The 16,636-nt window shown below is 55.8% G+C and overlaps 1 protein-coding gene across 1 annotated transcript in view; it reads left to right on the forward strand.

The window, feature by feature from the left end:
* The window catches only part of LOC111150644 (poly(ADP-ribose) polymerase 1), a 37,695-nt gene that overhangs the window by 17,737 nt on the left and 3,322 nt on the right, over positions 1 to 16,636 (forward strand). Inside the window, exons 6-18 of the mRNA XM_022508129.1 lie at positions 490 to 606; positions 1,215 to 1,391; positions 2,238 to 2,382; positions 3,596 to 3,736; positions 5,019 to 5,261; positions 5,414 to 5,482; positions 5,719 to 5,851; positions 7,342 to 7,537; positions 10,845 to 10,973; positions 13,208 to 13,291; positions 14,619 to 14,741; positions 15,366 to 15,494; positions 16,474 to 16,572. Coding sequence (XP_022363837.1) covers positions 490 to 606; positions 1,215 to 1,391; positions 2,238 to 2,382; positions 3,596 to 3,736; positions 5,019 to 5,261; positions 5,414 to 5,482; positions 5,719 to 5,851; positions 7,342 to 7,537; positions 10,845 to 10,973; positions 13,208 to 13,291; positions 14,619 to 14,741; positions 15,366 to 15,494; positions 16,474 to 16,572 — 1,785 coding nt within the window. The remainder of the gene's footprint in view (positions 1 to 489; positions 607 to 1,214; positions 1,392 to 2,237; positions 2,383 to 3,595; positions 3,737 to 5,018; positions 5,262 to 5,413; positions 5,483 to 5,718; positions 5,852 to 7,341; positions 7,538 to 10,844; positions 10,974 to 13,207; positions 13,292 to 14,618; positions 14,742 to 15,365; positions 15,495 to 16,473; positions 16,573 to 16,636) is intronic.

Genomic DNA, 16,636 nt, shown 5'->3' on the forward strand with positions numbered 1-16,636 from the left:
CACACTCTGATGGAGAGGCTGCTGCCGGCCTGGGCACAGTGTTGGCGAGGTGGGGATGCTCAGAGCTTCCATGAGGAGGCACTGTGTGTATGGCTCCCGAGATGGAGAACTCCATGTCCTGAGAAGCACAGATGTGCTCCCGTGCGGTGCTGAGTGGGATACGTAGTTGAGGCCGGCGGGGGTGCTTGGGTATTGTCCCCACCTGTGTTTGGGTTGGAGAATGGCCATGCCTGGTGTCCATGGGTGCAGGTGTTGGGGCCAATGGGCCCATGCGCCAGGGGGCCTGTCTGTGAGGGGTGGTCCCAGGGACAGCATGCCTGGGATGCCCCAGAGCGTGGCTGGGCCACGTCCCTGTGGAGGAGACCAGCTTGGAGGTACAGCCCACCTGACGCAAAAGGACCCCCATGGAGACTGAGTGAGACGGGGGAGCCCCCTTTGGTGGGGTCTCTGGACACAGCTGGTCTGTCAGCCACCTGGCTCTGTCTGCAGGCCCAGAACGAGCTGATCTGGAGCATCAAGGATGAGCTAAAGAAAGCGTGTTCGACAAACGACCTGAAGGAGCTGCTTATCTTCAACAAGCAGCAAGTGCCCTCTGGGGAGTCAGCGGTGAGCTGCCTTCGCATTATGGGACATGTGGGAGACGTGGGAGGCGGCCCGGTCCCTGAGTGCTGGTGCTGTACCTCCGGGCCATGGGAGGCCCTCCAGCGGGATGCCCACTGGTGGTGATTGGGAAGAGTGGAAAGGCTGCGGTTCTGTGGCATGGTGGCCACGTCCAGGACAGGAAAACCTCCCCATACATCAGCCCGGGTTTAGGATTTGGGGGAGACTAGGGTGGGTTGTATATTTGCCTGGTGTGTTCATGCCACACATGTTAAGGCTCAAACACTCAGGAACTGCCAGGTCTGGAGGGCGTGGAGCCGCCCTCATGAGGGGAGGACTGCTAGCACCCCACCGGTTTTCCCAGCTGGCGTGGCTCCTCACGCAGGAGCAGGGGGTGCTCTGGATCCTCCTTTCTTTCTACATCACTGAGGGACAGGGGCTGTGGTACTTCGTTTGGACAAGAGGTCTCTTGAGGTACAGCAGCCCAAGCTCTGTGGGTAAACCAGCAGCCCCAGGGAGTCCATGTCAGGACGAGCCCTCTCCTCTCTCCTCGAGTGCTTGTCTGCCCACGCTGGGGAGTGGCCTTCCTGCAGCTTCTCCTCTCTGGGCTTCAGATCTTGGACCGTGTGGCAGATGGCATGGTGTTCGGTGCCCTCCTTCCCTGCGAGGAGTGCTCGGGCCAGCTGGTCTTCAAGAGCGATGCCTACTACTGTACAGGCGACGTCACTGCCTGGACCAAGTGCATGGTCAAGACCCAGACCCCCAGCCGGAAGGACTGGGTGACCCCTAAGGTAAGCAGGAGCAGGGTGGGTTCTGGGGTCTGAACAGATAAGCACTGCCATCCCACTTTCTGGGCTTGTCCATGTTCCGAGGCCCCCAATGCAGTGCCATGTAGGCATGCGCAACCCGGGAGGCACTCTGGCCATACTGTCCGCTGAGTCTGAGTGTCGTTGGTTTGTCTTCAGGGAACCCTGCTCACGGCCCATGCGTGCCAGTGTTGTTATAAACTTGGAACCACTGGAAACACACTGTTTGCAGTGCCGTGTACTTGAATGCTGATGCCTCACATCGGTTTAAGATGTATTTATTTTAGAGAGCAGGGGGAGGGGCAGAGGGAAAGGGAGAGTCCCAAGCAGACTCCCTGCTGAGTGTGGAGCCCCAGGCGGCGCTTGTCCCACGACCCCAAGATCATGACCTGAGCTCAGACCAAGAGCTGGATGCTTGACTGACTAAGCCCCTTGACACGCCAGCCATGCGTGTCATCCCTGATTGTGAGAAGTAGACGAGCCAGATCCTCTTTGCTCTGGTGGGGGGTTATTTCTAGGGAGAAGTGGTTTATTTGTTTTGTTTTGTTTTTAAGGTTTTATTTATTTATTCGACAGAGACAGTGATCACAAGTAGGCAGAGAAGCAGGCAGAGAGAGGGAAGCAGTCTCCCCGCTGAGCAGAGAGCCCGATGTGGGGCTCGATCAGAGAAGCAGGCAGAGAAGTGGGGGAAGCAGGCTCCCCACTGAGCAGAGAGCCTGATGGGGGGCTCGATCCTGGGATCATGACCTTAGCCAAAGGCAGAGGCTTAACCCACTGAGCCACCCAGGCACCCCTAGAAGTGGTCTCTTAACTGAAAATTCAATTCTTCAGGAATTCCGAGAAATTTCTTACTTCAAAAAATTGAAGATCAAAAAGCAGGACCGAATATTTCCCCCTGAGACCAGTGCCCCAGTGGTGGCGGCCCCACCCTCCACAGCCTCGGCGCCTGCTGGTGTGAACAGCTCCACTCCACCAGGTACAGCTTGGGGCTGGCCGTGGGCGGGGGACCCTGAGCAGAGTGGGGGAGGGTCTCCCTCTGTGTCAGTCCTGCTCCCCTTGGCAGGTGGAAGGTGCTTGGGAGGTGGTCTCTTAAGGGCCAGTGGGCCTGATCCGAAACGACATTTTGAGTGTCCTCCTGCCTGCACGATAGACCTTGCTTCCCTGCCTCCTGGCACCCCAACCCCATGTCAGTCATCCCGAGCCTGATGTGAGGCTCAGGGCTCTGGCGCAAATAGCCCTGCCGTGTACCAGGCGCACAGAGCAGGGCTGATCCGTGTGAGTGCGAACACACCAGCACACGGAGTGAGACTGGTTTGGGGTTTTCCGTATGCTGGAGAGACTTGTTGCCTTTGTTCACTCCAAGACATGTGGCGGAGTCTGAGGAGGGCCACAGTTTGGTGGGTGGAGAACAAGAGTCAGCCTAAACATGAGCCTGTTGGTGACCTGCCTCTTCCTGGGGAAGACTCTGTGTGTGTACACATGCACATGTGTACGTGTGGTCTTTCTGAGTCCAGCTGCTGCTGGTGTGGGGTCAACGCTGACTTGGCGTCACAGGGAGGGCTTGAGGGATGTCCCCCTCCAAGTTCTGGTCGAGGAGTGCGTGTAGGACTCTTGTTTAGGACTGCAGATAGACACAGCTCTGTCGTGGGCCTTCCTGGTCTAGGGGCCGTGTTGGCCTCAAGTGCCAGGTCCTGCTTTGTGCCTGGAATCCATCACTTGCTCAGTGTCCTGCCTACTGAAGCTTTGTCCTTGAGGAGATGGGTTTGTTGGATGGGGTTAATTAATAGATACCATATAAGAAATTGCAGCTTATTTTTAGATTGGAGTTGGGAAAAGAATAAAAGTAGTTGGGAGTTCACGTGATTCCCTCTCCTGTTCCCATCCCACTGGCAGCCCCATGGTCCCCACAGTGGCTTTCCTGCTCTGCCTGTGGGGCAGGGCCAGGAACCCCCACTGGCCAGGCTGGCCCATTTATGGGGCAGTGTCATCGTGGGGCTTCTCCTCTGGCCTGGTCCTCTGTATGCCAAGGGATGGGACAGGCTCTCCGCGTGCTGTGCTGTCCTGTCCTCTGCTTTCTGACTAGACCTGGGCCTCTGTCTTCATAGACTTTTTCCCTCAGGGATGCTGGTCAGAGGGGAGCTGAGGTGTCCCTGAGACCTCATGGCCTGATGGCTGTTCTCTCGTCCCAGATAAGCCATTGTCCAACATGAAGATCCTGACTCTCGGGAAACTCTCGCGGAACAAGGATGAGGTGAAGGCCACGATCGAGAAACTCGGCGGGAAATTGACGGGCACGGCCAACAAGGCCTCCCTGTGCATCAGTACCAAAAGTGAGTTGAATCTGTTGTGTAAAGCAGGGCCGCATCGTGCCTCCTGGGATGGCAGTGAGATTGAGCGGGGGAGGGGATGCGCTGAGTGTGGTGTGACACCAGCAGGGCACTCCCAGATGGGTGTCTTCGGTCACAGCATTGTTTGGTCCTTTATGGGGGAAAGCCAGCACCTATACGTGCAGAGCTGCCGTGTTTTGTGTGTGCGTGCCTTTTGTCCCCAGTGGAAGGCTGCTGACTGATGTTCTCAGCCAGCCTGTACTCCTGCCCTCAGAGACACTGATGGTCTTGGCCCCTCCACAGCCCTGGGTGGGGTGGGACAAGCTCAGGGGTTGCAGGGCCAGACAAAGACTCCTTCGTACATGAGGGTTGGTCCTTCAGGACCCAGGGAGGAACTTGCTTTGTCGACGGATAGAAACCCATAGAGTGAGGCAGAACAGAGAAACCGGAATATATGCCAGATGACCGCACAAGAGAAAGTGTCCAGGGAAGAACCTTGCAGAATCGGAGGTAAGTAATTTACCAAGTCAGGAGCCAGAAGTCAGGGTCACGAGGTGTGCTCTGCATAGACTCAAGCCATCCCCGTGAAAGCCCGGCGCTGCTGTCAGATCTGGAGCAGACAGCAGCTCCTGTGGATAGCCAGAGCCTTTCTGAGGACAGGGCAGGAGGCCTTGCGCTCCCTGACGGCACACTGTGTCACAAGGTCTAGTGACCAGAACAAGACAAGCTGACATCAGAACACACATAGACCAGCGGAACGGCCTAGAGAGCCGGGAAGCAAGCCTCCGTGTACGTGGTTAGTTCATCTGCTGCAGAGGAGCCGAGGTTCATGATGGGGAGAGCCGGGTCTCTGCCTGGCCCCACCAACAGATCCACACAGGTTGGATCGAACACTTGGATGGGAGACCTGGAGCCAAAGAACTCAGAGGAGGAAACAGCGAGCACCTAGACTTTGGTTTTGGTGATTTCCGACTCTGGCACTAAGAGCAGAGCCAGACCACGAGGACCCCGTCAAACTGGAAAGCTTCTGCACATCAGCATCAGCGGCACGGAGGGGCCTCCTGCCAAGTGGGGGGAAGCACCTGCCAGTCGTGCGCGTGGGACACAGCAGGGTCTGGCAGAGGGACATGGGCTCCCTTCCTGCTGCCGCCGGACCGTCTCTTGGGGCGCATCTGCCCGCACCGTGTGGCCCCCCGGCTCTGGGTGACAAGGAGGGGGCTTGGTCGGTGGGGCTGTGATTGCACTTCGTACTGACGCTACAGCTCTTCTTCCCTGGTCTGAGCAGAGGAGGTGGACAAGATGAGCAGGAAGATGGAGGAGGTGCGCGAGGCCGGCATCCGCGTGGTGTCTGAGGACTTCCTCTGCGACGTGTCTAGTTCTGCCAGAAGCCTTCCAGACTTGTTCTCGGCCCACCTCCTGGCCCCCTGGGGCGCTGAGGTGAAGGCCGAGCCAGCAGAGCCTGCAGCCCCAAGAGCAAAGTCAGGGTCTGCGCTCTCTAAGAAGAGCAAGGGCCCCGTCAAGGAGGAAGGTGAGGTTGCCTGGGGTCCCGGGTCCGCGTGCTCCCGGAATGCTCCGGCCGAGGCTGCCTAGACCCGTTGGCACACCACCCCCTCACCCTGCCTCCCCACCCCAACTTTCTGGTTTTGTTTTACTCATTTTCCTTTCTTGTTCTTTTTTAAGGCATCAACAAATCTGAGAAGAGAATGAAATTAACTCTTAAAGGTGGAGCCGCTGTGGATCCGGACTCTGGTGAGCACACAGGAGCGCGAGCCGGCAGGTGGCCGGAGACGGGGGGCTTCTGGACCACACCTGCGCACCCCTGCCTCCTTGGGCTCCCCTGGGCCTGAGGACGCCTGGGCCTTGTGGGGAGCCTCCCACAAGGAGTGTTCAGGCAGGTGTGAGTCCCCCGCCTGCAGACCCCCTTCTTCCCGAGCTTATCGGCCGCCCTTTAAGAGAGAAAACCAGGTGCCCTGCCTCTGCAACAGGTCTGGAACATTCTGCGCACGTCCTGGAGAAAGGAGGGAAGGTGTTCAGTGCCACCCTTGGCCTGGTGGACATTGTGAAGGGGACCAACTCCTACTACAAGCTGCAGCTCCTGGAAGATGACAGAGAAAGCCGGTGTGTCTGGGGATGGGGAAGTGGCCTGCGAGGTGGCCCTGTGAGGGAGTGGGCCTATGAGGGGTGTCGAGAGGTCTTTGGCCAGAGGGAAGATACCGGCACGCCACACAGCCTGGCTCCCTGCCATCCAGCGTCCCGACTTCCCAGGACACACTGTCCCACCGTCTCTCGAGACACTCTGCCTACAGCCCCTTGAGGAATCCAGAGCCTCTGACCCCTGGATACACATGGATCCGAACGTGCCCTTCAGATTCCCCAGTCCTGACCCTCGTGGGCTAACCTGGACTTGGTCTTAGTGGCAAGTGGAAACCGCTTCCCTATTGGGACTCCAGTTGATGGTTGAAAACCAGATGCTGTGTAGCTGTGGCCCTGGTGGAGGGGGCATGATGTCGGCGCCTACGAAGCCTTGACTGCTGGCCGTTTGTGGGTGCCGAGCAGCTGGGTGCCTCCCATTGCCTTAGCTTCTCACCAGGGCTTTCGTCTAAAAGTGAATATCAAATGGAGCCCCAAAAGTCCAAAGTATCTAGTAGGCTACTTGGGTTTTCTGAAGACATAAGCCCAGTGTTCTGTGTCTTATAACCTGTTCTGGTGGCCTAGTTTTAACTGGTTTTCACAGTGAAGGGACAGCGTGGGCTGTCAGGTCTGGACACCTCTCTAGGACAGCTCAGTAGAGCACCTCCCAGACGTTTCCAGGAAGAACCCTAGCAGAGAATGTTTAAGATTTTACTTATTTGAGAGAGCACGAGCACAGGGTAGGGGCAGAGGCTAAGGAAGAGGCCTGACATGGGGCTCAGTCCCATGACCCTGAGTTCATGACCTGAGCTGACACCAGTTGCTTAACCAACTGAGCTACCCAGGGGGCATCTCTGTCATGATGTAAAAATTATGTTATGCGTTCTTTCCACCAAGAAAAATGAATCACCCAAAGCCAAGCGATGTGGCACCCAGGGTGCCAGTGGTGTGGGCCCCCAATTGCCATGGGAACCAAGAGCAGTGGCCTCAACCTGCGTGCCTCTGACACACACACACACCCCGCCCAAACCTGTTGCATCTGAGCCCAGAGGCTCCAGTATCTAGATTTTGTCGCTCATGGTTGTGTATCTTGAGTACAAGACTTCCAAGCAATGCTTACTTTGTTTCTGTGAGGAGTGAGATGGGTGTTTATTTTATAGTCCGAGTTCATACGCTTGCTCTGCGAGCTTGGCTGGCAGATTGAGTGTAACCTATGCTTTGGCACTTTCTGGGTCCATTCACCAATACGATTCAAAAGGCAGTTCTTGAAAGTTCCAACTCTCCAGTTCCTCAAAAGTGAAGGTCTTTCATTGCTGTGTTTCCTTTGTTCCTCTCTGTCCATGGCATCATCTTGGGGGCCGCAGCTCTGTGTCCCCAGGCAGAACGCAGGGAGGGAACCTGCTCCCAGCACATGAGCGGCTGGCCCGCAGGTCTGTGTGTGATCCTCCTTCTCTCCTCCCCACCCCCCACCCTCGCAGCTACTGGATCTTCAGGTCGTGGGGCCGCGTGGGCACCGTCATCGGCAGCAACAAACTAGAGCAGGTGCCGTCCAAAGAGGATGCCATCGAGCACTTTATGAAGCTGTATGAAGAGAAAACTGGGAATGCCTGGCACTCCAAGAACTTCACAAAGTATCCCAAAAAGTTCTACCCTCTGGAGATCGACTACGGCCAGGTAATCCCAACTCTTAAGCCGTTTGCTTCCAGCAGAAGGAAGGAGCACCATAGTAGCCAGACCTCGCCCCGGGCCTGATGGCCTTGCAAGTCAGTGCTCCTCAGCATTCATAGGAGGAAACACTTCTCCACTCTTGACAGTGCTCAGTGTTAGGCCAACATCAAAACCAGACAGACCTCGCAGGAGCGCTCCCATATCCCTAGGAACATAGATGGGGAGGCGTAACCGTGGAGTAATAACCCACGTGCAGGATTTCTGTACCGCGACTGGGGGTAGGGGGTTGAGCCTGAGAATGTGAGGTCGGTTCAACACACAGAGATCAGTGCCCTGCAGTTTGACCGTGATCATAACAGTCACGGTCGCGGACGGAGAAACTCGGAACGAGATCCAGCACCCTTCCACGAGTCACACCCAGACAGTGACGTAGGAACTCAACTGACCGTGGTAGCATCTTTGAGAACGTGAGGGGGATTGGTCTTTGAAATTGCTCCCGCAGCTCATTGGGAAGTGGTTCTTAGATTCCAGGTGTGGCTTCTAGGCTGACCCCATGTTTTCCTCACAGGTCGTATGACCTGGTTTGCCATCAGTTTATTACAGTTCAGAGGGTGACTTAGTTGGTTGAGCTTCTGCCTTTGGCTTAGGTCGTGATCCCAGAGTCCCAGGGTTGAGTCCCCGATCATGCTTCCTCCTTGGTGGGGAGTCTGCTTCTCCCTCTGTCCTTAAGCCCACTTGTGCTTGCAAAAGAACGTAATTACATTGCCCTGGCCTCTGTTGGATTGTGGTTTTGGGTCCCAGATGCTCTTCTGATAATTTCTATTAGACACTTTTTTTAAAAAAGATTTTGTCAGAGAAAACAGGAGCACAAGCATGCAGTGGCAGACAGAGGCAGAGGGAAAAGCAGGACACGATCCCAGGACTCTGGGATCACAACCTAAGCTGAAGGCAGACGCTTGACCCCCTGCACCCCCCAGGTGCCCCTCTGTTACACGTTTGTGGCCGGCTCATTTTCCTGTGTATATCACCAGATAGCCTTTTGTTATCCCTTGGCTGATAACCTTTGTGGACATTTGTTCTGACAAGATGCTTATTCTGGTTTTTATAGAAAAATCTGTTGCAGTTGACCCGTGAACAGAGTGGAGGGTCAGGGGCACTGACCCCTCCCCACGATGCAGTTGAAAATCCATGTTTAACTTGACTCCCCAAAACTTAATCTGTTGTTGACCTGCAGCCTGACCAGTAGCCTAAGTTGATTTGAACTCATTTTGTGATGTGTGTATTATATACTGTTGTTTTATTACAAGCTAAGCTGGAGGGGAGAAAATATTATGAAGAAAATCATAGAAGAAAATACACTTTTTTCATGACTTTTTGCTTACGAAGTTTACTTAAGTAAACTACACCCCATGTGGGGCTTGAACTCAACGACCCTGAGATCGAGTCATGCTCTAGCTGAGCCACTGGGGGCTCATGTATTTCTTTTTTAAAAACAAAACAAAACACACACACACAAAACCCCAGGGCACCTGGGTGACTCAGTCAGTACCAACTCTTGATCTTAGGATTTTGAGTCCAAACCCCACTTTGGGTGTGGAAATTACTTTAAAATACCTATTTTAAAAAATAGAATTTACTTTGTAACGCTGAGGTTGAGATCCTGGCTTGTCTGACTCAGCACAGTGCCCCCTACTGGTCATTTTCTCTAATTTCAAAAATAACATTTAGAAATTTTTGAGAAAGATGCACAATCATAATCACCCAGAGTTAAGCACAAAGTCACTGTGTGTGTCTTTGGCGCTCCTGTCCCTTCACGGGTACTTTCCTCACCAGAGGACTGGAGTTTTGCCCTGCACGCTACGTCGAGATTCCCTGCCCCCCAACACCCGCACGGCTTTTGGAAGATGCTGTCCGATAGAGCTAGACAACCACCTTTGTAGCCTTAATATTTCAGTAGCTGCATTTTAAAAATCAGAAAGAAACCGTGAAACTAACATTAGTTATTTATTTTCCTCCCCCTCCCACCTTCTCTGAAACCAGATCTTTGAAATCTGGTGTGTTTTCAGCCCTTGCAGTGTGTCTCTGTTTAGACTGGCCACTTTTCAAAACCAGGGCCACTGAATTCAGGTGCACTGGCCTAGGGCAGCATCTGGCAGGGTGCCCAGATGGCCCGGGGTGGTGGTTTATGGTCTGTGGCTCCCCTGTGACGGTGCTCCTGAATATGTAAACATCTCCGCTTATCACCCCCGGAGAGGGAGGCCACAGAGTAGATCAGTTCAAATAAGGTGTTTCACCGTGAACAGTTGGCCTCCTCAGAGAGCCAGAAGCAATGACCCTGAGAGCCTTGGAGACTTGGTGTCGAGACAGAAAGCGTAGTTGACAGCCACAGCCAGGAGTGAACGGGCCCACAGCCCGCCACGCGGCTTGGGTGAACACAACAGATGCCAGGATCAGTGTCCACTCAGAGCAGATACCAGCACAGCTCGTTGCTGGGGACACTGTCAGGGACAGGGCACAGTCCCTGTCCTCCGGCCATTCCTAAGTGAAAAGGGTTCAGCTCTCTGCAGTGCCGTGTGGTCCTGACTTAGCCTGGGTTCCCCAGAGAGCGGGAACACACAGTCCAGTGTTGAAAGTGTGATCACAGGGGTGCCTGGGTGGCTCAGTAGGTTAAGGCCTCTGCCTTCGGCTCAGGTCATGATCCCAGAGTCCTGGGATTGAGCCCCACATCGGGCTTTCTGCTCAGCGGGGAGCCTGCTTCCTCCTCTCTCTCTGCCTGCCTCTCTGCCTACTTGTGATCTTTGTCTGTCAAATAAATAAAATCTTAAAAAAAAAAAAAGGTGTGATCACAGGGAGCAGAGGGAGGCCACGGAGGGTGGAGAGTTCCTGCTGTCAGTCTATGTGGCAGGATATGGGTGTCTGAACCTTTAGGACTATGGTGAAGACTATATGGACATCTTCTGGTTGGCCCCTGGGGTGCAGTAGTACAAGACGGGAGAAGTTACCAGGTGTCCCCTTGGTCCATGGTTTGGCCTGGTGGCTTCCCAGCTCTTCCAGGGTGGCCCCATGGGCCATGGGCCAGTTCCCAGGGTGGGCAGGTGAGGGCATGAGGGGCTGGGCACCTGCAGTGGCCGTTGGAGGAAGGGTCTGGAGCCCCCACGGGGATCGTGGGGAAGCCTCTGGTCCAGGTGCAGATACTACCTCAGCCTTCTGTGCTGCGGGTACCTGTGGCTCCTTTGTCTGCGGCCCAGATGCTGTCGCCACTTGGCTTGGGTTGTTGAATGGGGGCCTTTGACTGGTTCACTTTTCTCTAAAGGATGAAGATGCGGTCAAGAAGCTGACAGTGAACCCCGGCACCAAGTCCAAGCTTCCCAAGCCGGTGCAGGAGCTCATTAAGATGATCTTCGACGTGGAGAGCATGAAGAAAGCCATGGTGGAATACGAGGTGACTGTGCGCACGGGGGTGGCTGGGGTGGCCGTCCATGTCTTCTGCCTGTCCTTTTTTTTTTTTTTTTTTTTTTTTTTAAGATTTTATTTGACAGACACAGATCACAAGTAGGCAAAGAGGCAGGCAGGGGGGTCGGGGAAGCAGGCTCCCTGCTGAGCAGAAGCCCAATGTGGGGCTCAATCCTGGGACTCCAGGATCATGACCTGAGCTGAAGGCATAGGCTTTAACCCACTGAGCCACCCAGGCGCCCCTCTGCCTGTCCTTCTGCCAGACACCGAGCCAGGCCTCTGGGGCCTGGGGACCACAGACTTCCCAGGAGGTGGACACTGTGCCTGAGCGAGCTGCCCCTGGGTCCCCGTTCCCCTGCACTTGTCCCCTTGCTGCCGTGGCAGTGGCAGTGTGTGCGGGCGTGGCTCTGGAGCCGGCCGGCCAGCTGGAGTCTTCTGGAAGGCAAGTGTAGCCTGTGTACTGTGGAAGAAGTGGGCGGCACTGACGAAGTGTAGAAAAGCAACGTTGAGGCATCAGACAAAACTAAGAAAAGGTTGAGGGTGGGGGTGGGTTTGTCCTGTTCCTCCTGCTCGGACAGGACGAGGGGGCCGTGGTTGAGGCCAGTTGTCCCTGTGTTCTCCAGCCCAGCTTGGCTTTCCCAGAAGGTGAGCTTGGAACCGGTGGCAGGACGGTTCCCCCCCGGCTGCTGTTAATGAATGCTGTGGAGTCTGCAGGTCCCCTTACGGGCCTGCAAACGCCCAGGGCTCGGGCGCTTCCGTTGAAAGTGACCCCTGCGCCGACCTCCATGAGGAGGACTGGCCAGTGTGACGGCTTGCGGACAGTCTCACCAGGGACATGGGCGAGGGAGCGGGTCTTCGTTTTTCTTAATGTTTAAGAAAAAACGTCCCACATGTCCTTTCCAGCTTCCTGTGCTCTAGTTCATAGGGTCTCAACTCCTAGCAGACCAGGTCTCCCCTGGGACATACCATTTCTGGGCTGGCTCTTGCTCAGGTGACCGTCTCGCAGGAGGAGACAGGCCAGAGCTGTTGCAGAGCTCGCTGGAAGGCAGCCCATGGGCAGCGGTGGAGAGTGGGCTGTTGCTCACTCCTTGCCTGACGGGCGGCCTCCTCCACTTCCGCAGGGCTGGACCTGAGAAAACCTCAGGTTTCTCTTCAGGGAGTGGGGTACCTGGCTTGTGTTGAGTAAGCCCCATTCTTGTCCTTGTGGCCTGTGAGGAGGGGCTGAGGGGCACAGGCACCCGCACCAACTCCCCGCAGTTGGGGGCTGCTGTTTCTTCAGAGTACTGCCCACCCCCAGCCACCGTTGCAACGCCTTCCTCAGCGGCTCCCGGAGCCGGTTTCCAGCCTGCACCGGCGATGCTGGGCTCCTTTACGCGCCCTGCTCCCCTCCTGAAACAGTCTCCCCGCCTTCTTCCCCAGACCGGGCAGCGGCTACTCTACTTCCCAGGGACCAGGCCACCCCTCAGGGTAGAGACTCTGGCTTTGAGGGGAGGGAAGTGCCATTGGTATGTGATGCCACGTCTACCATGCCCGGCGGGGGCTGCTCCCCGTCCATTTCCTTGTAGCTTGTGGCTCCGTCGTGCACTGCAGGTGTTGGGGTGCCCCAGGGAGGTCAGGACACCAACCACAAGGGGCGCGGGGGCCTCCGGAGCAAGCCAGCCCCATTTTCCGGGTGGGAGACAGAGGGTGAGCAGACTCCTCCCAAGCTGGCAGCAGGCCACATGCTTTCCCCACTACACTTGCTGCTTGTCCTGACGGTAATCCCCAAGCATATTGCTAGAATCAGCATGTGACCTTTCAGGGTACCTGATTTGAAAAAACAGCGTTCTTTTGGGTATAGATCTGTATGTTCAGGAGCGTGTACTTAGGAGAACCTTTCTCCCCACTTTCTGGTCCCTATTTGGCTGGGAACGGTTTGGGCTCTGAGGCTCCGGGGCGCCTGTGCTGTCCGGCCCTCCTCCTCCCTGGGAGCCGAGTTGTGCTGGGCCAGGGTGGACTGAGTGTGGGGCTGCAGGCGTCCTTGTTTTCTCGTCACTGCCATGAACGAAGCGAGCGAGACCCCCCCCCCTCCCAGAACCCGTGGTGTGGGCCCAGAACAAGCCGCAGACAGGGTTGGGTCTCTGCTGCTGGCAGGGCCCACAAGCCCCGAGGAGCACTCGCCAGCTTGCCCACGGTCCACTGCATGGAGCAGCTTTGCAAGGGAGCATTCCCCTGTCTCCTCAGATTGACCTTCAGAAGATGCCCTTGGGGAAGCTGAGCAAGAGGCAGATCCAGGCGGCCTACTCCATTCTCAGCGAGGTGCAGCAGGTAGGCAGGGGGCCCCTCGGCTGGCTTGTTTTGGGGGAGCGGTGCAGGGTTGCAAGCTGCCATGTCCCAGGGCCTGAGGACCTGGAGGTCTCTGTTCAATGCCACAGGTGTGGTAAGTGCCTGTTCCTCGCCAGCGTGGTCCCGGAACTAATGAAGTGGCCGTGTTTTTAGTGACCAGTTATGTAAATAAACCGCTTATGAACTAGATAAGGTATTTGATTCTCCTACCTCATAAAAACGTCCTGATTTGGGGTGTTCTTAGGCTGAGATTGAGGCTCCCAGTTGGCTTGGTTGGTGGAGCACGTGGTTCTTAATCTCCTGGGTCTTGAGTTCAAGCCCCATGTTGGGTGTATATAAAGTCTTTTAAAAAGAAACTGGCGTTATTTTGCCGTTACTTGGAAATGTCACAGAAAGTGAAATATTTCCTCACTTTGGTTCATGCTCATTGATCACCTCACTGGGCACCCAACAAGGTCCCCCAGTTCACAGGGCCTTCCCGCTGCACCATGGGGACAGGGTGCAGGCCTGGCCTGTGAAGGAGGGGCACAGGAAAGTAGACTTCTGGCTGGTGCTGGAGAAGGGGCCCCAGGCAGCAGCTGCTCCAGAGCCCTGGCCCCTTCCCTGTCCAGAACCCCTGGTGGAGAGGCTGGGAGAGTGTCCTTCCCCGCGACACAGAGCCAACTGCAGCAACAGAAAGAAATTGAGGGCGTGGGGCTCGGTCGGGCGGGGAGGGGGTGGGTGCTGGGGCCTGCAGGGGGCCAAACTAGGGCCCTTTCACTGCCCCGTGGCCATTCAGGTACCTACCCAGCATCACAGCAGTCCGGCTCCTCCATCTCTGCATTTATTGAGCACCTTTTACATACGGAGCACGAATGGGCACTGTGGCAGGAGGGGGAGCTTAGCCTTTCTGTGTGTGGCCACCTGGATCTTCAGGTGCGAGAAAAGCCAATTCCTTCCCTTCAGCTGAAGATCTGTGGATGGGCGGGGGTGGTGGGTGTGCTGCCCGAATTGATAGCATTGGGGTTTTACCCCCATTTTGTTGTGAGAAGTTCCCAAACATTGATGTAGTTGAGTTTTAGGAGCGTGCACGAGCTCTCCACCTAGATGTTACACTTGACTCCTTGCACGGCGTTGGGGGTGGTACGGGTCCCTAATTGTCCAGGTCTTATAGAAATGGAAGTGGACGGGTGGGGGGTCCTGCCCTTGGGCCGGTACGACACCAGCATGAGGTGGTCTTGAACGTTTCCACTGCGCTGCCTGGCTGTTGCTCACGCCGAGCCAGGTCAGTCTCGCTGTCTCAGTCTCTGCTCTCTCTCCTCCCCCGAAGGCGGTGTCCCAGGGCAGCAGTGACTCCCAGATCCTGGATCTCTCAAATCGCTTCTACACCCTCATTCCCCACGACTTTGGGATGAAGAAGCCCCCGCTGCTGAACAACGCGGACTGTGTGCAGGTAGCCGGGGCTGCCTGAGGGAGGAGCAGCCTGGGCGTCACTCCCTTCCGGCAGGGCCTGGTGCGGGGACCTCTGGGACCTCTCTTCTTTTTTTTTTTTTTTTAAAGATTAGATTTTATTTATCTGACAGAGATCACAAGTAGGCAGAGAGGCAGGCAGAGAGGCAGGCAGAGAGATGGGGAAGCAGGCTCCCTGCTGAGCAGAGAGCCTGATGCGGGGCTGGATCTCAGGACCCTGGGATCATGATCCGAGCCAAAGGCAGAGGCTTTAACCCACTGAGCCACCCAGGCGCCCCTGGGCCCTCGTTTTGAATAGGATTTCTTCCCACGGTGGTGACCGACCACAGGCCAAACAGATGGGTTTTCCCTCCCCGCTGCCTCGGAGCCAGCGATAGTCACTGCCCCCACTTCTCACAGTACCCTTGTAGCTTCAGGCTCTCCCTTCCCCCAAGGAGTACCCCCCCTCATTCACTAGGAGCCACGGGTGGATGACAAGCTATTCCTAACCAGCTGGGAGGCCTTCCCATCACTGTCCCATCACTCTGTGAGGGTTTTCTCTGTTGAACCTAGGTTTGTCTCCCCTCACCCTGGTCCCAAGCCCAAGGTTTCCCATCTGTTCCTCCAGGCCAAGGTGGAAATGCTAGACAACTTGCTGGACATTGAGGTGGCCTACAGTCTGCTCAGGGGAGGCTCTGATGACAGCAGCAAGGACCCCATCGATGTCAACTATGAGAAGCTCAAGACTGACATTAAGGTAACAGGCCCCTGCCTCTGGTGCATCTGTCCGCTCGTCCTGAGAGCAGCGATCCCCAGACTGGAGTGGGTTTCTCCTGGAGACCTCCTTAGAACAGATTGTTGGGCAGACTTCCAAGCCAGGGTCTTTGGCACAAGAGACTCCTTTTTGAGCAGCCTTCCAGAAAGTTCATTTTTCCTTAATCTAGAGAAGATTTGTCTTTGGAGGCTTGTATGTCATGAGCTTTAGATTTGTCGTGCCCGTTTCAGAAGCAGAAGTGCCCAGGGCAGCCATAATGAGTACACAGTGCCTGGGTTCCTGCTTAGGTGGAGGTGCCTGTGCTGGGGCAGAAGTCCCCTTGCCACAGCCCCTAGCTTGCCTTGACCTTGAGCCTGGTCTCCCTGTGTCTCACCTCCCGGAACCCTGCGGTGTGGCTGGGTTCCCCTGAGCCTGGGATGGGGTGTTGAGATCCCAGGAAGAGCCTCTGCTTCTTGCCTAGAACAGAGCATAGATCTGGGGTCCGGGTAGAATAAGCCACCAGATGTCACCTGTGTGGTCCCTGGGGCACCTTCTTCACGGGAATGCTGCAGGCAGGGTTCTCTGGTGAAGGGTTTACTCGGTTTACAGTCCTGAAGCCTGAAGGGTTTACTCGGTTTACAGTCCTGAAGCCTTTTACTTAAGAAGCTGTGAGGAAAACCAGATTTCCTGAGTTTTTTGCATTTTGCCTGAGTGGGCGAAAATCGAGAACACAGCCTTCCCCGTGGCGCACTTGTGTTTGTGCGGGGGCGGTTACGTCAGGTATTTGGCGGGCAGGAGCTCTGGCACTGCACAGCCTTGAGGATTCAAAGACCTGGAGCGCCAGTCCTCCTCAAAACCCAGCGTTGGGCTTGGGTCCGTGCAGGTTCTGACTGCAGTCTTGGCTGTGGGACGTCTCTTGGCCCCTGTGCTGGGTGGCTGTGCTTGGGGTCTCCCTCGCGCAGACTCCCCAACGATGTTCTAGGTGGTGGACAGAGACTCGGAAGAAGCAGAGACCATCAGGAAATATGTTAAGAACACTCACGCGACCACGCACAACGCGTATGACTTGGAAGTTGTTGACGTAAGAATCTTCCTCCTTTCCACTTCCTCCAGCTTGGCCTGGGTAAAGAACCGTTTGCTTTGCT

The sequence above is a fragment of the Enhydra lutris genome, unplaced genomic scaffold (genome assembly GCF_002288905.1).
Source record: "Enhydra lutris kenyoni isolate GAN:26980312 unplaced genomic scaffold, ASM228890v2 scaffoldscaffold24, whole genome shotgun sequence".
NCBI lineage: Eukaryota > Metazoa > Chordata > Mammalia > Carnivora > Mustelidae > Enhydra > Enhydra lutris.